Source organism: Macaca fascicularis, chromosome 3, assembly GCF_037993035.2.
Source record: "Macaca fascicularis isolate 582-1 chromosome 3, T2T-MFA8v1.1".
NCBI classification, from domain to species: Eukaryota; Metazoa; Chordata; class Mammalia; order Primates; family Cercopithecidae; genus Macaca; species Macaca fascicularis.
The window spans coordinates 38,346,206-38,366,625 of record NC_088377.1 but is presented as its reverse complement, the minus strand read 5'-3'; the positions used below and the strand labels follow the sequence as shown (position 1 = coordinate 38,366,625).

The following is a 20,420-nucleotide window of genomic DNA, read 5'->3' as shown; positions in this document are numbered from 1 at the left end:
CTGGGAGAAGATTTTGTGATAAAACTGACAAATGATTACTATCCAGAATATATTAAGGATGGCAAAGGAAAAAGTCTATTTTAAAGATCAATAGGCCGGGTGCAGTAGCTCATGCCTGTAATCCCAGCACTCTGGGAGGTCAAGGCGGGTGGATCGCTTGAGGCCAGGAGTTCGAGACCAGCCTCGGCAACATGACAACATGACAAAAAACCATCTCTACTAAAAATACAAAAATTAGCTGGTCATGGTGGCACGTACCTGTAGCCCCAGCATGTACCTGTCTGTCCCAAGAGGCTCATGCAGGAGAATCGCTTGAACCCAGGAGATGAAGGTTGCAGTGAGCTGAGATCGCGCCACAGCACTCCAGCCTGGGTGATGGTGAGAGTCTGTCTTTAAAAAAAAAAAAAAAAAAAAAAGCTGGATGCAGTGGTTCATGCTCGTAAACCCAGCGTTTTGGGAGGCCACGGCGAGCAGAACCCTTGAGTCCAGGAGTTTGATTCCAGCCTGACCAATGCGGTGAAACTCCACCTTTTGTATTTTTCTCTACAAAAGATACAGAAATTCGCTGAGCATGGTGATGCGCACCTGTAATCCTAGCTGCTTGGGAAGCTGAGGCATGAGAATCGCTTGAACCCAGGAGACGGAGGTTGCAGTGAACTGAGATCACGCTACTGCACTCCAACCTGAGCGACAGAGCAAGACTCTGTCTTGAAAAATGAAAACAATAAAATCCCCAACAACCCAGCTTTAAAAAATGGGCCAAAGAAATGCATAAGCATTTCACAGAAGAGGAACTAGGAACGGCCAATAAACGTGAAAATTTGCCCAATCTCAGTAATAATAAGGAAAATACAATATAAGACCAGAGAAGTATTTCTTTTTTCTTTATTTTTCTTTCTTTTTTTTTTTTTAACAAAAATATAAAAGTCTAACAATGTCTAGGTATGGTGAGGATGAGGAGCAATGGAAACTCGAACACGGTGCCGGTGAGAACATGGTGCAAATTGTTTTGGCCCCTTTGGGAAGCAGCTTGGTCTTATCTGGCACAGTTGACGACAGGCCCACACTCTGCGTTCCAATTATTCTACTCGTAGGTCTTCACCCTTGTGCTGTGGGACACTGATGTACTTCATCTTACTGATCCCCTTAGTCTTTGGGGTGACCAGCGTCTGCGGGACCACAGCCGTGTCCAGAACCCTACACACCTTCTAGTTTACCTCCAGTGTGCCATTTAAATACCATAATTTTCTCTAGTATTTCTCGTGGTGGTAGAAAAGTCAGCATTTGAAAATGAGTATTTATATCAATGTTTTGTCATAGCCTAAAGTTTCAAACAATCCACATATCCATCAATGAGGGAATGGCTGGATGATGGCATATTTGTGCAATAAATACCATAAAGTTGTAAAATTAAACTGTAGCTACCTGCGTCAATGTTAGCTGTGTTTCATCATGTTGGGGGGAAAAGCACATTGCAGAAAAATGCACAGAGCGTGATACCATTTATATAAGGTTTCAAAATAAGCAAAGTAGAGCAGTATAATTTAGGGTTCCAAAAATGTGTGGTATAACTATAAATGAAAAAAGGCCATGTTAAACACGGAATCCAGGAAAGTGATTCCCTTTGGTAGGATGAGAGGTGGGGACAGGCAGGAAGATGTGCTTGGGAGGGTTGATGTGATTCTGGAACTAGTTCATTCTTTTTAGGTTGGGTGGTGGATGAAATGGTGTTCATTTTGTTATTAATCTAAGTTACAAATGCTTTCATATGTGTGAAATATAATTAAACAACCAATACCAAAGTGGTATGTTTTTGTTTTTGTTTGTTTGTTTTGAGACGGAGTCTCGCTCTGTCGCCCAGGCTGGAGTGCAGTGGCACGATCTTCGCTCACCGCAACCTCTGCCTCCCGGGTTCAAGCGATTCTCCTGCCTCAGCCTCCCAAGTAGCTAGGATTACCAGCACCCGCCACTATGCCTGGCTAATTTTGTATTTTTAGTAAAGATGAGGTTTCTCCGTGTTGGTCAGGCTGATCTCAAACTCCTGACCTCAGGTGATCCGCCCGCCTCAGCCTCCCAAAGTGCTGGGATTACAGGCATGAGCCAACACGCCCGGCCTACCCCCAGCATCTTCAAGTCAGCAGCGGCATGTCGAATCTCCATCATTCTTTTGAGTATTTGACTTCCTTTCTGCTTTTTAAACAGTTCATGTGTTTAGGTGAGGCCCACCTGTATAATCTCCCTTTTGATGAACCCAAAGTGAACTGATGAATAAACTTATTTACATATCTGCAAAAATCTATTTTGCCATACAACAAAACATAATCATGAAATGACACAAACAGTTCCCACTCACACTCAAGGTTGGAGGGCGGGTTATGCAAAGCAAGGGTCACTGGGGGTCATCTTAGAATTCTGGTTGCCACAGTCTGCCATCTGGCCTGCAGTAACCCATAGTTACACCCGCATGCAAAACACACTCACCCCATCTCAAAGTCCCCCATTCTCATCCTATTACAGTATCAGTTCAAGTCTAAAATCTCATCATCTTAATCTAAATCAGGTGTGAATGGGGCTTCTGGGTATAATCCATTAAGTACCACTCTTGGGGCACTATTTCTTTCCATCTGTGGACCTGTGACACTAAAGATACAAGTATCTGCCCCTACCCTCCCAACTTACAAGGGTGGGACAGGCATAGGGTAACAGTCACTCTGGTTCAAAAGTGAGGGAAATGGACCGGGCACGGTGGCTCATGCCTGTAATCCCAGCACTTTGGGAGGCCGAGGCGGGTGGATCACATGAGGTCAGGAGTTCGAGACCAACCTGGCCAACATGGTGAAACCCCATCTCTACCAAAAATACAAAAATTAGCAGGGTGTGGTGGCACATGCCTGTAATCCCAGCCACTTGGGAGGCTAAGGCACAAGAACCACTTGAAAGGCGGAGATTGCAGTAAGCCAAGATCATGCCATTGTACCCTAGCCTGGGCTACAAAGTGAGGCTCTGTCTTTAAAAAAAAGGAGGAGGAGGAGGAGAAGAAGAAGAAGAGGAAGAGGAAGAGAGGGGAAATGATCACTCTTGTAATTCAAGCATTTTGGGATGCTATGGTGGGAGGATGGCTTGAGGCCAGGAGTTCAAACCAGTCTGGGCAACATAGCAAGACCCCATCTCTACAAAAAATAAAAAATTAGTCAGGCATGGTGGCACACACCTGTGTTCCCAGCACTCAGGAGGCTTAGATGAGAGGATTGCTTGAACCTAGGAGTCTGAGGTTGCAGTGAGCTATGAACATGCCACTGCACTCCAGCCTGGGCAACAGAGCTAGACCCTGTCTCAATAAATAAATAAATAAATAATAGGAGAAAATGGAAGGTAAAAAGGTGCCACTGGTCTGGCCCAAAGCATTTTTGAACTCTAGTGAGGCAAATTCCAGTCCAGTGGAAGTTCTTTTGTTCCATTCCAAAGCCTGGGGATAGTCTCTTAGCTCTGCCTTCTGTCGTGTTGGTGCCACCCTCTGGGATCTTGGCTTCATCCTCTGAGTCATCTTTCCCTCTGCATGGACGGTAGCATGTTTATCAGCTACTTCCTGTCTGTAGCCACCCCCTTCATTTTTCAGTGTCTCTGTTCCTTTCAGTCTAGGCCAGCAGTGTTTCTGCTGGCATAATTTTCTGAAGAACTTGTGGGCCGGATGAGGATTTCACGAGAATTCACTCCATTAGACAGAAGCCACATCCATAAATGTCTCTGAGATAATCCCTTCTCTACTTTTAGTTGCTGGTGAGATGGTGGAGGGACAGTGCTCTTGAACTTCCTTGAGGTGCTCTATTTTGACTAAGAAAAATACATGAGAAACACCCTTACTCTACTGAGTCATTTATGTGACCAGGTACCCTGACCTTTTGGTCTTCCTGGGTTTCAGGAAAGGGTTGTCCAGGCCCACACTTGGTTTTTCCTCTCTGCCTCCCATCAGAAGCCATTTCTGACTTTTGGCATCTCTTGTCATCTGGAGAGGCTGTGCATTTTCAAACTTGTCCAGTCCTGGTTCTTATTTTGCTGAACAGTTCTTCAATTTCTCTCTCTCCTGTTGCCTCTCACCATAAGCAGCAAGAAGAAACCAGGGGGCACCTTCTATACTCTGCTTGGAAACCTCCTTGGCCATCTCTTCAGGTTCAGCATTTGCAAATTCTGCTTTCCAACAACTGCAGGATGACAATTTCAGTGAGCTCCCTGCCCTCACATCACAAGAACCCTCCTTCCTCCAGTTTCCAGTAACATGCCTCTCACTTCCTTCTGAGCCTTTGCTGGCAGGTTTGTGAGCATCTAGGTTTCTGCTGTTTGCAGCAATTTTGCCTTTCTCTGAGGTGATTTAGGAAAGTTCTCACTTTATTCTGAGAAAGAAGCAATGTCTTTACTGTGCACATTTCCTAGTAGCCTGTTCAAGGTAATCTAGACTTTTTCCATCCTGCTTCTCAGAGTCCTTCCAGCCTCCACCTATTGCCTGATTACCAAAGCACCTTCACGTTTTAGGTATTTGTTACAGTAGCACCCCATTTCCTGGCACTAAAATCTGAACTTTTCTTTTCTTTTTTTTTTTTTTGAGACGGAGTTTTGCTCTTGTCACCCAGGCAATGGCACGATCTCGGCTCACTGCAACCTCCGCCTCCCAGGTTCAAGCAATTCTCTTGCCTCAGCCACCTAAGTAGCTGGGATTACGGGTGTGTGCCACCATGCCTGGCTACTTTTTTTTTTTTGTATTTTTAGTAGAGATGGGGTTTCACCATGTTGGCAAGACTGGTCTTGAACTCCTGACCTCAGATGATCCACCCGCCTTGGCCTTCCAAAGTGTTGGAATTCCAGGCATGAGCCACCACACTCGGCCCTGAACTTGTTTTCTATTGCTTGCAACTACAAGTACAGCTTAAAACTATACTATTTAACTTACATTTTCCACAAGTCAGGAGTCTGGGCATGGGGGAGCTAGACCTTCTGTCCAGGTCAGCTGCACTCAAGGTATCGGCTGGGCTGCATTCCTCTCTGGAGCTCAGGGATTTCTTTCAGACTCACAAGTTGTTGGCAGAGTTCAATTCCTTGTGGTTTTAGGACTGAAGCCTCTGCATCTCTCTCCTCCTCTCTCACTGGCTTACAGCCGGGGACCACTCTCAGCTCCCAGTGACTGCTGTCAGGTTGTCCCCGTGATGCCCTGGAGAACTTCCGTGGCATCACACACTTCTCACACTTCATATCTCTCTGACTTCTCTTCCGTGACCAGCTGGAGAGAACTCTGGGCTTTGAAGGAGCACACGTGATTAGGTTTGGCCCAATGAATAACCTCCATATCTCAAAGTCAGCTGATAGACAACCTTAATTATTATATCTGCAGAATCTCTTCTCCCATGCAGCATAATCACAGAGTGAGCCCAGAGGGCAGAGATCATGGAGCCATCTTAGAATTCTGCCTACCATAGTGACCTTCCATGCTTTTTCTGTGCTTATATTATTCTGCAGGGGACTTCTTACATATGTACATACATACCTACAGGGTTCTTTTTGTCAAAGATTTTTGTTTCTTTGTTTTTTGTTTTAAATGGAATCATCTGTGTAGTGTGGGTAAAAGGAATGAAGAAAAAAATGAAAAGAAAAAAATGGGGGAATCATATACTTAGTTTTCTGTATTTTTCATACCAGATCCTGTCTGGAAATTACATCGTGTGTTATACCTCCAATGCATTCATCTTAATGGTTATGGAATATTCCTTGGTGTAGACGAAACACTATGTATTTGGGGATTGTTAGGAAGAATTTTGCAACTTACCTTCCTACGTATACCATATTTCACCAAAGAAAAGATGTTATCAGTAGTAAGATCACCAGTGTTAACCAACATAAAAAATACGACAATTAAACTAGGACATAATACTTTCTTATTATCTAGGATTTTTATTTTTTACTTAAGCTATATCGTATCTAAAGATTTATTTCAACACAGATTTTGATCTGTATTCGTTTTGTGCATACACAGAAAGGTATGCAAGACTGAAATGAATTTAGAGTCTAAGTCTTTTCAAATCAGAGCCATCCCTGTCCACACTCCCCACACAGTATCATTTTATTTGTCCTCAAGCCGATTGGTGATGTGGCATCCCCTGCTGTCTCATCTCTAGTATGTTCTTCCAAGCCACTTGCATATTCAGTCTGCAAGTTTGTTGCAGATAACAGCTGGAAGGTATGTTCATTCTTTGGATGGTCCTGAATTAACTGAAATGTTGCAGAATCTCGCCCCAGGCAACAACAACCAAGTTCTCGCCTCACAGCTGCAGCCTGGCTGACATTCCACAGAATACAGGATGCCTTCCAGTTCCAGAGATGTTAGAAGATAAACACGTGTGTTTAGGAGTTGATGGAATTAATCCTATGAATGTTCGTTCATTCATTCATTCATTCATTCTTGTAGTAGAATGAAAACTATGTACACTTAAAAATTTTTACTTATTTTCACCAAAGTTATGTATATATATGCACAGTTAAAGCAATACTTTCTCATTACTAATTAAAAGCAAAACAGCAGTTCTCTGCCATAGCCATTCCTTCTTCGCAGTATTGAACTCCCCACAACCACTTTCAACTGTGAACTGTTTCTTTTTGGCTTTTAATTCCTTATCTTTTTTTTTTTTTTTTTTTTTTTTTTTTGAGACGGAGTTTCCCTCTTGTTGCCCAGGCTGGAGTGCAATGGCATGATCTTGGCTCAACGCAACCTCTGCCTCCCAGGTTCAAACGATTCTCCTGCTTCAGTCTCCCAAGTAGCTGGGATTACAGGCATGTGCCACCATGCCTGGCTAATTTTGTATTTTCGTTAGAGATTAGGTTTCTCCACGTTGGTCAGGCTGGTCTCAAACTTCTGACCTCAGGTGATCTGCCTGCCTCGGCCTCCCAAATTGCTGGGATTACAGGCGTGAGCCACCAGGCCCGGCCTAATTCCCTGTCTTTAAATAACAAATGTATCCTGCTATGTCTTGATTTTTTAAAATTTTAGACATTTTCTAGTGACTTCCTTCAATGGAAAATGAGAACTTAGGTCTTTTCACCACCCCCCTCTCCAAATTTCCAATTCCTATTGCCCAATCTTCTCAATATAGTTATTTTTTTTAGATTAATAATCAGGGTTTGCATTTTTATGATCATGTGTAGCTTTTCACAACTAAAGATGGATCTATACAAAGATTGTTTTTCCTTCCTGTCCAACTTTTTTTTTTTTTTGTAGTTAATTATTGTCCTTCTTGCTTGTCCGTTCTTTTCCTTGGTACTTTTTATTATTTCCACATTCCCGTAACAGTCTTAATTGTCTTCCCTCTTTTAAGATGTTTAGATATATTCAATATCTTATCAATTTCAGCTTCTTGGAGCCGTCTTCCTTGTCTCTGTTGGATTATAACGTAAAGAAATGTATTTGCTGAGTTTTTTTTTTTTCAGTTTTATTATAAGAGGTATTTTTATACCATAAAATTTACCTGTTTTTAGTATACAATCGAATGAATTTTTAGTAAATTTACAAAGTTGTGTGATCATCATCACAGTCCAATCAGCATTTTTTTTTTTTTTTTTCAGACTGGGTCTCACTCTGTCACCCAGGCTGGAGTGCAGTACCGCGATCTTAGCTCAGGAGATCGAGACCATTCCTGGCTAACACGGTGAAATCCCGTCTCTACTAAAAATACAAAAAAAAATTAGCCGGGCGTGGTGGCGGGCGCCTGTAGTCCCAGCTACTCGGTAAGCTGAGGCAGGAGACTGGCGTGAACCCGGGAGGCGGAGCTTGCAGTGAGCTGAGATCGCGCCACAGCACTCCATCCTGGGCGACAGAGCGAGACTCCATCTCAAAAAAAAAGAAGATTGTACCTCTGGGACAAAAGAGACAAATATGCAGTGGTGGCTGAGATGAAACAGCGCCCTCCACAGGGCGGTCGGTGTTGGTGGCCTGCCCAGCGCCATGCTGGATGCGGTGAGCAGGACTGTGCTTCGCTGGTAACTGTGACCCGCTCGAAGAAAAGGGCTCGCAGGCTTCCCAGGGTAACTAGCTACGGCCCCTGGTTTCGGCTGCAGAAAGTTCTTGGTTCCGCCACGCCGCTCTCTCCTCGGCACAGCCCTGGAGAGCTCCGTCTCCATCTGTGTCTGCCTAACAAATGGCTTAAGCATTTTATCTCCTCAGTTACCCATTATCTTAATTAGGTTTTCAGTTGCTTCTCAGAGAGCGCGATTGTTGTTCCCTGAGTAAGACTCTAATTAGTCTGAGGCGGTCCAAGTTTCATCATGGAAATCATTCCCTAGAGTATGTAAAAAAAATAATAATAATTTCTTCTCCCTCTAAAAAAAATGGAACCTCTTAATTTGCCGACAATTTGGAAAATAAGTGAAAGTATAAAGAAAGGAGTAGAAATCACCTGTTGGCTCACCTCCTGGAGAGAATCATTTTCAACGTTTTGGTGCTTTTCATTCTGGTGTTTTCTTAGTGTATGCATTCATTTACTTCATTTAGTGATCGATTAGAGATGGGGTTCTGGAGTTTTCTCAGAATATGCCTTCATTTTCTGACTTTATTTATGAGGTCTTGCTCTGTCACCCAGGCTGGAGTGCAGTGGCACGATCATAGCTCATGCAGCCTCCATCTCGTGGGTTCAATAGTTACTCCTGCCTCCACCTCCTGAGTAGCTGGGACAAGGTGTGTCCCACCACATCTGGCTCATCTTTTTATTTTTGTGGATTCGGTGTCTGGCTGTGTTACCTAGTCTGCTCCCAAACTCCTGGCTTCAAGTGATCCTCCCGCCTCAGCCTCCCAAAGTACTGGGATTACAGGCATGAACCACCATGCGCAGCCTACATTAGCTTTCTTTAGGTTAGGTTTCTAAAGTATTCTGCAAATATAATTTTCATATACAGGACACCTCTCGCTTCTTTCTTCCTTTTTATTTTTTATTTTTTTCCTATGTAGGTCAAATTCTAACACCCCTTGCTTCTTAATTCGCTCCCTTTCCTCGATCCTAGCACTCAGGGGCCACATGTGGTTGACATGATTTGCTTCTGATCTTTAAAAATATTACTGGCCAGGTGCAGTGGCTCATACCTGTAATCCCAGCACTTTGGGAGACTGAGGTGGGAGGAATGCCTGAGCACAGGAGTTTGGGACCAGCCTGGGCAAAATAGCGAGACCCTGTCTCTACAAAAAATACAAAATTAGCTGAGTGTGGTGGTGTCCACATGTAGTCCCAGCTACTTGGGAGACTGAGGCAGAAGGATTGCTTGAACCCAGTAGGTAGAGGCTGCAGTGAGCTGTGATTGTGCCACTGCACTCCAGCCTGGGTGACAGAGCAAAACCCTGTCTCAAAAACACCACAAAACAGTCTGAATTTTGCTAATTCACCATGTCTAGTCACCTTGCTAACTTCACTTGTTAATTGTAATAATTTTTTCCATAGATTCTTTTGCATTTCCTGCATACACAATCACATTGTCTGCAAAATAATGATAATTGAATTTGCTTCCTTCTTTCTTTTCTTTTTTTTTTTTTTTAGACAGAGTCTCACTCTGTTGCCAGGCTGGAGTGCAGTGGTGTGATCTCAGCTCACTGCAACCTCTGCCTCTCAGATTCAAGCAATCCTTCTGCCTCAGCCTCCCAAGTAGCTAGGACTACAGGTGCCTGCCACCATGCCCAGCTAACTTTTTGTATTTTTAGTACAGATGGGGTTTCACCATGCTCGTCAGGATAGTCTGGATCTCTTGACTTCGTGATCTTTCTGCCTCGGCCTCCCAAAGTGCTAGGATTACAGGCGTGAGCCACTGAGCCTGGCAACTTCTTTCTTTTCAATCCTGTATCTTTCCTCTATTTTTCCCCGCCTGTTGTACTGACTAGGACCTAGTACAAAGTTGAAGAGAAGTGGTTACAGCAGGCATCATTGTCTTGTTCCTGATGGCAAGAGGAAGTTACATATACAGTCTCCCTAGAATTGTTTCCCTAATGGGAGAATTGGTTCCCAAAAGTGAGGCTAATATGTTCCTGTCTAGCCACAGTTGCTTTGTAGGGCATTTTTTTTTTTTTTTTTTTTTTTTTGGAGTCTCGCTCTGTCACCCAGGCTGGAGTGTAGTGGCGTGATCTTGGCTCACTGCAACCTCCGCCTTATGGGTTCAGGCAATTCCCCTGTCTCAGCCTCCCGAGTAACTGGGATTACAGGCACCCACCATCATGCCTGGCTAATTTTTGTATTTTTAGTAGAGACGGTTTTCCCCACGTTGTCCAGGCTGGTCTTGAACTCCTGACCTCAGGTGATCCACCTGCCTCGGCCTCCCAAAGGGCTGGGATTACAGGCATGAGCCACAGCACCCAGCCTTTGTAGGGTTTCTGTAATGAGAATAAAATGGAATTAGATGCAAAATGCCCAGAATCAAGCTGGCCATGGCATAGGGAGGTGCTTACCAAATTATGCCTAAGCAGTTCTTTTTTGTACATTTGAAATGATTTTCCTTCAAGGACTGCTTGATGGTCTTACGGCTCTGTGTCGTTTGCTAGCTTAGAAAAGGGTGCTTCAGCTAAAAGAAGACTCATTTCAGGCCCATCTGACCTCTGTGTTTTGCAGCAGTAACTGCAGAGTTTATTTGGCAGCGCGTCCCCGGCTGTTACTAGGGGCCACTTTAAAATCCTCTCTTGGCCGAGGGCAGTGGCTCACGCCTGTAATCCCAGCACTTTGGCCGGCCAAGGCAGGCGGATCACGAGGTCAAGAGATCGAGACCATCCTGGCCAACATGGCGAAACTCCGTCTGTACTAAAAATACAAAAAATTAGCTGGCGGGGGCAGGGTGGTGTGGCAGGCGCCTATAATCCTAGATACTCGGGAGGCTGAGGCACAATAATCACTTGAATCCGGGAGGCAGAGGTTTCAGTGAGCCGAGATGGCACCACTGCACTCCAGCCTGGGCAACAGAGCGAGACTCCTCAAAAAAAAAAAACAAAAAACTATCTCTTGCCAGGGATGGGGGTGTGCGCCTATAGTCCCAGCTATTCTGAGGCCCTGAGGCCAGATGTTCGAGGCTGCAGGGCGTTATGGTGACCACGCCTGTGAATCCACACTGCACTCCAGGCTGGGCAACATAGCAAATAAGTAAAATGGTCTCCCGTTCCCCAGTAGCGGTCAAGTTCCGCAGCCCAGGAACGTTTCATTATCCCCTCTGTCTCCAGTCCTAGTCACCTCATCTCTGAGGCCTGAAAGTGAGGATGGGTGACAGAAACGGTTCCAAGTTGTATATATCATTATTCCAAACCATCAAGAGCCGGGGGGGGAAGAGAAAACAGGATCAGGAGGTGAAAGCTGCTGGCTGAGTTTATAGAGGAACTGAGCGACATTCAGGAAAAGCCTGTGTTTTTCTTTCCAGGGCTGGTCAGAGTCTGTGGGAGCTGGTGACGGTCACCAGCTGCTTGTCCAGGTCCCCTGTGCACCCCCGGCACGCAGAGCCCCACCCTCTCTGCCAGCAGCCGGTCACTAGGCACTGCCTTCTCGAGGAGGGGAGGGGGTGGCCTAGACAGAGTTGTGTGTCGTGGCTGCATGCCGTCCCCTCGCCTCTTCCTCCAGCAGTGACTGCCTCACCTGGGAGATGAGGCTGTGCTCAGCAGCTCGGCTTGGCCCAGGCTGGGGAGGAAGTCCACTAACAGGGCTTCAGGGACACAGAGCTCAGCGCTCCTTTCGTTACGGCCTGTGCTGTGAGAGTAGAAGAAGGATGTCAACAACGAACGTCCCATCCCTATCTTCCCCATTGCCCTGGCGCCCTGCACTTTCTACTCCTTCCATCCCATGTCAAAGGCAAACATTTCATGGCCAGGCAGGCCTGTCTGCGAACCATGGTCTCTTAGGAGGCCTGCATTGCTATTCCAACCTCTGGCCTTGTCACATCTTTTGTTTTTTTTTGTTTTTTTTTTTTCTTCGAGACAGGTTCTTGCTCTGTTGCCCAGGCTGGAATGCAGTGGCGTGATCATAGCTCACTGCAGCCTCGACCTCCTGGGCTCTGGGCTCTGGTGATTCTACCACCTCAGCCTCCCAAGTAGCTGGGACTGCAGGCACACACCACCACGCCCAGCTAATTTTTGTATTTTTTTGTAGAGACAGGGTCTTTGCGATATTGCTCAACCTGGGCTTGAACTCAAGCCATCCTCCTGCATTGGCCTCCCAAAGTGCTGGTATTACAGGCGTGAGCCACTGGGCCTGGCCTTGTGTTATCTTCTTAAAATGTCAGAAAGTGTACGCTTTGCTTCTGAGGCTGGGACCCCATGTATTAGCAGATGTTTGGAGCCAGGCAGGTCCCTGAGGGATGCTGTGGGTGAAATAGGGCTACACACCAAGGTCCTAGTTACCCAGACCCTGCCTTATTCCTGGGCCAGGTTGTTTTTCTGCCTCTCCACCAGAGCAGATCAACAAGGGGCAGCAGGGGAGACCCGCCCCCGCCGGCTTCCTCTGCAGGAACTGACAGACACTTATCCTGAGAAGGATTGAAATTGACACTAAATCAAACTGGAGGCTCCCCAGCAAGCTCTCCCAGTGCTTGTGGGTGTCACCTTGCTCCCTGTAAGGAACCTCTGTGGACAGGGCTTTGGGGGAGGGGGAGTGCTCTGGCAGTGGCTCCTCTTCCTGGCTGCTGTGTTCTAGAACCTTCCAGATGGCATTTACCAATACAGATTCCTGGACATCCCTCAAACCTACGCAGCACCTCTGTTCCCAGTGAACTCAGTCACGCCAGGGCAGGAACATTCCCAGAGATCCTTGAAGAAGACGAGGGTGTTGGGGCCACAGCTGACCTCGGCTAAAACTAGGCAGCCCATCTTGTCCCTCATATGGGGTAGGCAACGAAAGACATGGGTATATTCTGGCTTGCAGCCTGGAGGTGTCCCCTTCACCCACAGCAGGGACTGGCGCTTTATTTAAGATGAATAACTTCCCATCTAAAATTACTGTTATGAAAGGCTGCGGCCATCCTGCCATTTTGCTTTATTATAATTCATTTGTTTTGAAATAGTGGTTTCCTTTTGTTGTCGTTTTGTTTTGTTTTGAGACGGAGTCTCCCTCTGTTGCCAGGCTGGAGTACAATGTCGTGATCTCGGCTCACTGCAACCTCCGCCTCCCGGGTTCAAGCGATTCTCCTGCCTCAGCCTCAGGAGTAGCTGGGACTATAGGCGCCCGCCATCACGCCCAGCTAATTTTTGTATTTTTAGTAGAGACGAAGTTTCACTGTGTTAGCCAGGATGGTCTCGATCTCTTGACCTTGTGATCCGCCCGCCTCGGCCTTCCAAAGTGCTGGGATTACAGGCGTGAGCCACCATGCCCGGCCAGAAATAGTGGTTTCTTGATGACATATTTCTCACTGAACTTATTTCATGTTGGTGGAATCTCCCATCGGTTGCATAGGGGCCCCTGGGGTGACCCTGTTCTTGGCAAAGAACATACCTGTATAAGACCCCCAAACCAGGCAGTCCCTAAAATTGCAAAGCCCTGACCTCCCCTTCCTGAGCAATTTGCTGCCAGGTCTGAGGGCCTTGAAACCTCCACGCTGTGTGTCTAGCGATGGCGCCATGCGATGCTTCTGAAGGTGGCTGGGGTCAGCATTGGGAGAGATGCTCTCGACATGCATCTGTCTCCCTCCACCCAAAGGCCAAGTGGGGGCGATTTCTGTCCCAGTTCAGGCAGATCCACCCTGGGACTGCACAGCGCTGACACACTCAGGTGACTCAGGTGACGAAGCTGTATCAGGTCAGGCACAAACAGGGCTCGATTGCAGCTCTCTGTGTGGGAACTTGGGAGTCCACATCAGCCCCCAACAAGCCTGACAGCAGACCCCCTGGGAACACGAGTGCTGGGATCCCATCTCCTGCAGCCTCATCTTGGGACAGGGCCAAGTCACAAAGCCACACGTGAGCAAGAGGCCTTTCAAACTTCTGTGATTTTTACTTTAACAGAAGTGTTTATGCTGGGCACGGTGGCTCACACCTGTAATTCCAGCACTTTGGGAGGCCTAGGTGGGCGGATCACTTGAGGTCAGGAGTTCGAGACCAGCCTGCCCAAGATGGTGAAACCCCGTCTCTAATCTAAAGATACAAAAATTAGTCCAGCATGGTGGCACACACCTGTAATCCCAGTTACTTGGGAGGCTGAGGCAGGAAAATCACTCGAACCCAGGAGGCAGAGGTTCCAGTGAGCCGAGATTTTGCTACTGCTACTCCAGCCTGGGCAACAGAGTGAGACTCTGTCTCAAAACAAACCAACAAAAGAGTTTTTAAAAATAAAGTATCATCGGTTACATTTACCTGACACCTGGGTTCCCACCTCCCAGATTGGACAGGTAAAGATTTCTATCATATTTGTTTAGAGTTTTTAAAAATGAAATAAGTCAACCATGATATAAAGTTATGATAATATATTTATTATAAATTATATATAACATATATTCTGTTACATACTGGACGCTATACTACATCCTGTGAAACTGAAGTCATTTCTTCCACCACCCCTAGGCTTACTCCGCTGCCTGCTGAGGACAGCCACCATGTGGTAAATTCACTGTGTGCCTTGCTGTTCTGTAAAATAGCTCTACATTGATCACACGTTTGGCTGTAAAACACATTTGTTTGAATTCTCAGCGAATTAAAAAATACTAAAATTATACCAACCACACTCTCTGACCCCAGCCCAACAAAAATAGAAATCAGCACTAAGAGGATTGCTCAAAACCATACAATTACATGGAAATTAAACAACCTACTCCTGAATGACTTTGGAGTAAAAAATAGCTTTGCATGCAAATATATAGAAACCATAAGCGATGTACAGCGGTGTTTTAGGTGCTTTAAAAAAACCTGAGCCAACGCGTCATACCATGTGTTATGTCATGCCACGTGTCACCTGAAGCTTTGCTCTTTCACCCTGTGGTCATGTACACAGCTGGCTACGGTCTTCTCTCTGCAGAGCTCTCTTCCCATGCATGGCAGCTCCCTGTGAGGGGCGATTGGGTGGGTTCTGGAATTTGCTAACTCAAGCAGTGCTGAATGCACGTGTGCACGTGTGCATGCATGTGTGCACGAGTGCACGGGTCCTGCTGTCTGTCCCACAGCAGGGGACTGAGGAGCAGAGTGGCGTGGTCAGTTGCTGTCCACACTGGCCATGCCCGCAGCCGTGCCATTGTTGGCATTGGCTGCTGCTGCTGCTTCACCTCCCCTACACCTGCACTCAGAGGGAGGCTCTGTCATGCTTGTGGCCTTGGGTGCAGGGACAATGCCGCCACCCAGAGGAGAGGCCTCACCTCCAGCCCCTCGTTGAAGACTAGCAGCCTGGCCCTTCTGCACTCATGCAGGCCCACCCAGCACCAGGAAGGAGACCCTGGGAGTGGCCCCTGCGTGTCAGCATTGGTTCTGACCTGCAGACATCCCAGCCCTGGGCCTGAGGAGGCTGTGGGGCCTTGCCTGGAGGAGCAGGGTACACTCAGCTGCGAGCCACTTGCCTGGGGCTGCAGCCCCAGGGGACACGGGCCTGGGACATCCTGTGCCACATTTGTGGCCAGGCCCCCTGGGAGCCCCTGGGACTCTAGGAGGAGAAGCAACCCTTCCTGCCCCATGGCCCTGGGACTTCTAGAAGGTCACTCTGAGGTCACCTCCTGCAACCCGGCCCCAGAGTTGGGAAAAACTTGGGGGCCAGAGCATCATCTGGAGTTGTTTTTGTTCTTCTTTCGGATCTGACCCCACAGTTGTGCAATGAGGCTGAGCTGTGGGGCTCATAAGGCTTGTGGGAGTGGCAGGTGGGACGAGGTAGGGGAACCAGGCCCCACCTGCTGGGCACCTGCTGCCCGCCAGGCTGGGCCAGGTTCTGCAGCCGGCAGGAGCACAGGCAATGAGCAGCCAAGCCCAGCAGCCTCGCACTGCGGCTGGGCGGCCTCCCTCACGCCCCAGCCCCCAGCGGGCTGCAGATGCACAGGCTGCCGGCTGCCTTGGGAAGGACGGTGGGGCCGCTGGCGCTGGTAAGGGTCGTCCTCGGCCAGCTGCCGCCTCCCTCCATCCGGCTTTTGTTTGGTTTTATTGGGAATGGCTGGAGGAAAGGCCGCCACAGATGGGGACGGATCTTAACCTGAAAGGCTGCATACAGGGAACTCAGCAGAGGGCTCAGAAAAGACAGCGCCAGGTCAGCTGGGGACTGGTGAGCGGTTTTCGTCTATTGCAGCCGACTGGCTTTCCCAGAGCATGCATTTAGAGTATGTGTCTGTATTTATGAGATTTTACGTCTTCTTCTAAGGGTGTGTGTTATCTCTGAACTGTGTGTGCATGTTTGTGTGCACATGTATGTGTTAATGTGTGTGGGTGCATGTGTGTTGGCATGAGTGTATGTGTGTGCACGTGTGTTTGTGTGTGCATGTGTGTTTTGTGTGGGTGCATGTGTGTGCATGTGTGTGCATGTGTGTGTTGGCATGTATGTGTGTGCCCATGTGTGTTTATGTGTGTGTATGAGTGTGTGTGCATGTGTGTATGCGTTTTTGTGTGGGTGCATGTGTATTTGTAGGCATGTGTATGCACATGTGTGTTTGTGTGTGTGGCTGCTTTGGCTTGGGGGTGTCAGAGGCAGCCTTGGGAAGGAGGCAGCCATGCTGTTGCAGGAGGAGGCTATCGGCAGCCCCATGGGCTGGGGTGACGTGGCTCAGTGACACCTCCTCCTTGTAAAGTGGGGGCAGGATGATGACCAGCCTGTCTCATCTCATGAGAGCACCCCCCCAGGGGAGTTTCGCCCGGTGCCCAGATGGATGGGGCAGGGCTCTGGAGGTGGCGTGGTGACCTTGCAGAGGCCCAGGCTGCCGTGGGAAAACGTTTGTGGTTTGAGGCCCTATGGGCCGTGGTGCTGGCTGGTTGGGCAGGCCTCGTGTGACCCAGGGCTGCCAAAGGCAGGCGTGGTCCCCTCAGCCTGAGGATTTGACAGGCAGGCTGCTGGCTCTGAGATTGTCCTGCGGGTGCCATGGTGATGCCAAGGCATTGTCTGGTTTTTCAAGGGGCGTGGCTAGAGGGCAGAGTCCTTGAGTCTCCACCAGACCTGTTTTGACAGAACAGTGACAGGCATTAGGACATGTGGCTTAGTGGGATTTGAGCTCAGGAGGATCTGGGACGTGGGCGCTATTAGATTAGACTTTTTTTTTTTTTTTTTTGCGGGGGATGGAGTTTTGCTCTTGTCACCCAGGCTGGAGTGCAATGGTGCAATCACAGCTCACTGCAACCTCCACCTCCTGAGTTTAAGTCATTCTGGTGCCTCAGCCTCCTGAGTAGCTGGGATTACAGATGCACACCACCACGCCCAACTAATTTTTGTATTTTTAGTAGAAATGGGGTTTTCACTATGTTGGCTAGGCTGGTCTCGAACTCCTGACCTCAGGTGATCCCCCCACCTCGGCCTCCCAAAGTGCTGGGATTACAGGGGTGAGTCACCGCGCCCAGCCCTGGTGCTATTAGACTTCTAACTGTTCACCCTGCGTTGCTTCTCTTCCAGGGATAAACGCCCAGGCCCGGAGGCTGCAGCGGAGTCGTGCAAAGGGAACCCCAGCCCTGGCCCTGGGGGATGCCCGGAGCTCTCCTCCGCCCCGGTTGCGCCGCACAGTCAGTGAGACCAGCCTGAGCCCAGTGAACGCCCTGCCTGCTGCCACCCAGGGCTCTGAGGAGCCCGGCCCGGACACCATGCGGTACTCGCTGTACCATTCCCCGCACTTGCTCCTTCTGCAGGGCTACAGCCAGCAGCACGTGAGCCTCCCCTCCTGACACTCACTGCTCGGTGCCACTGCAGGGACAGCAGGCGGGACTCAGAAGTCAAGGCCTCCTCCCGCCTTTAGCCCAGTCGGCCACAAGCTCTGTGGCTGCAGCCCCTCTGTCTGTGCCGAGGCTGTGGAGTGGGGTGGCAAGGGCAGATGTAGAGTCATCCACATTTTCCCTGTCCAGGCCACAGCGGGCGGCAGTGGAGGCTCCTCACTTCCCCAGCCCCAGAGTGGGTGTCCTCAGCACCAGGCGCTTTCAGGGAGAACTCCTCAGGCCTTCCCAGGCTGGGTCTCCCACCTGGCTCTGGGGAAGGGCATGGGCAGGTGGCCAGAGCAGGCGGCCAGGGCCAGTCTGCTTCCTGCTCCAGGCGAGGGAGGTGCTGAGTCACCAATTGGTGGCCACATTCTCTGAGGGGGCACCGAGAAACGGCCCTACCCCACCTCCACCTGCCCAGAGCAGTTTCTCACCACTTCCATCTGAGCAGGCAGGCTGTCGCCCCAAGCAGATGTCAGGCACAGGGCCGCCTCGCCTCACCTTGCGGGACACTTGCCCTGCCAGACACCTGTTCTCCCTGCCCCCTGCTCGCCCCGCCCCTGCTCGCCCCACCCCTGTTCGCCCCGCCCCCTGCCCTCCTGTGCAACCAGCTCTTTTGCTGCTCATTTCCATGAGCACTTTACAGCCATAGGGCTCCTGTGCGCAGGTCTCAGGTGGCATCTTCTCTCGGGGCGGTGCTCCCACACAGGCGGCGGTGCTCCCACACAGTTTTGGGGATGACCTGGGAGAAGTTATGAAGTCCTTGGTCCAGTCTGTAGAACCAGTGCCTGTTTCCCCGCCGGCCCTGACCTGGCCTCGCCCTGTCTCAAAGTTGGGTCGCTCCCGGGTGTCTCGTGTGCCCCCTGAGCTCCTCTGGGAAACCAACCTCCACTGGGATGGGCCCGGACATGGAGAGGCGGGTTCCTGAGAGCTGCCGGGGCTCTGGTTTGGGGATGGCCAGGGACATGGAGAGCCTGCAGGGACAGCATCCCAGCCACGCGGCTTCAGCAACCAGTGACTAAAGACCAGCCACTTTTCCCGTGTGCTGCTTGCATATTGCGCCTGCCCTGAGCGGAGTCTCTTTCAGGACAGCCTGGTGTATGTGCTCAACCGGGACCGGCACACGGTGGGCCAGCGAACCCCCTCCAGCAAGCCCAGCATCAGCCTCTCGGCCCCCGACATCCTGCCTCTGCACTGCACCATTCGCCGGCACCCGCTACCGGACAGCGGCCAGCCCGGGGGGAGGCTGGTCCTGGAACCCATCCCCGGGGCGCCCATCTCCGTCAACTTCTCCGAGGTGGGGCGCAGGACCGTGGTGCTGCACCACGGGGACCTGCTCTCCCTGGGGCTCTACTACCTGCTGCTGTTCAAGGACCCCGCGCAGGCCCAGCCCCTGCCGGCCCGGGCCTTGGCGCGCCTCCGGGCCGTGCCGCAGAGCTGCCGGCTGTGCGGAGCCGCGCTTGGGGCCCGGGATGCCACCTGCCCTACTCAGGCAGCCCTGCCCCGGCGCCAGCAGCCGCTCCTGGAGTTTGAGCCCCACCTGGAGGACACGCTGCTGCAGAGGATCATGACGTTGATCGAGCCAGGCGGCGACGACCACAAGCTGACCCCCGCCTTCTTGCTGTGCCTCTGCATCCAGCACTCGGCCACCCACTTCGAGCCGGGCATGTTTGGGCAGCTCCTGCTCAAGATAGCCAGGCTGATCCGCGAGACTATCTGGGTCAGTGTGCTGGGGTGGGTGGTCTGGGTCGTGTGCTGGTCTGGGGGAGGAGGGGGCCCGGAGCTGGCCCTGGCTGGGGGGTGGGAGCGCCTCTATCTGACCCCTACGGTGCTGTGCCGCTGAGCCCAGGGTGGCCCTTCCCTGCCTGTCGCTGCCTCCCAGCCCCACAGGCCACCAGAAGCAGCCCCAGAGCCCAAGGCGTCAGTTGCAGCACTTTGCCTCTCAGGGTGGGGCTTACATGGGGTCCAAAGTCACCTCCTGAGCTCTGGGCTTGTACCCTCCCTGGGGTCCAGCTGGGCCCAGCACTGTCACGTGCCAGGAGTGAGGTGCCCCTGAGCCTGGGCACCACGAGGCCGAGGTGACATTGATAGCTCTCACAGGCCCCTACCCAAGAGCCCCAGAAGCCCCTGTCTGTGCTAGTGCCCTGTGCTTGCTGCCAGGGGCCGGTTGAGCAGATATCCACTGGAGCCACCCCTGATCCGAGTTTGGAGGTGCAGGGCCCGTCGACTTTTGTGCGTTGACAAACTTTCCTCCAGGCCAGCGTCTCTCATCCCCGGCCCTGTGGACATTGTGGCAGGAGAGCTCCTTGCTGTGGGTCTGGCCTGTGCATTGCAGAGGATTCAGCAGCATCCCTGGCCTCCACCCCTTGATGCTGGTCACACCCCGCCACACACACACATACACACATCCATGGCTACGGGCATTGCCAATGTTCCTGGGAATCCAGTGTGGCTGCCAGTGGGCAGGACTGCCCTGGACCCATGAGTGCTGGAATAGGCATCACACAGTCATGGCCCCCCCACTGGGCCCCACCCCACAGTGACGTGGCTCCCAGGGACCCAAAGGACAGCTCATAGTTGTTCAAGT

General features: G+C 50.2%; 1 protein-coding gene across 15 annotated transcripts in view; it reads left to right on the top strand.

Moving 5' to 3' along the window:
• The window catches only part of RADIL (Rap associating with DIL domain), an 80,372-nt gene that overhangs the window by 27,405 nt on the left and 32,547 nt on the right, over positions 1–20,420 (top strand). For 5 of the 15 annotated variants that reach the window (XM_074034322.1, XM_005549054.3, XM_015447044.3 and 2 more), the window contains 2 exons: positions 17,541–17,788; positions 18,921–19,553. Coding sequence is in view for 10 of the 15 variants with exons in the window: in XM_005549054.3 (XP_005549111.3) it covers positions 17,541–17,788; positions 18,921–19,553 (881 nt within the window). In the remaining 5 variants the exon portion in view is untranslated. Of the gene's footprint in view, positions 1–15,866; positions 16,264–17,540; positions 17,789–18,920; positions 19,554–20,420 lie in introns of those variants that run through there. The other 10 variants (XM_074034323.1, XM_074034321.1, XM_074034318.1 and 7 more) reach the window with 4 other exon arrangements.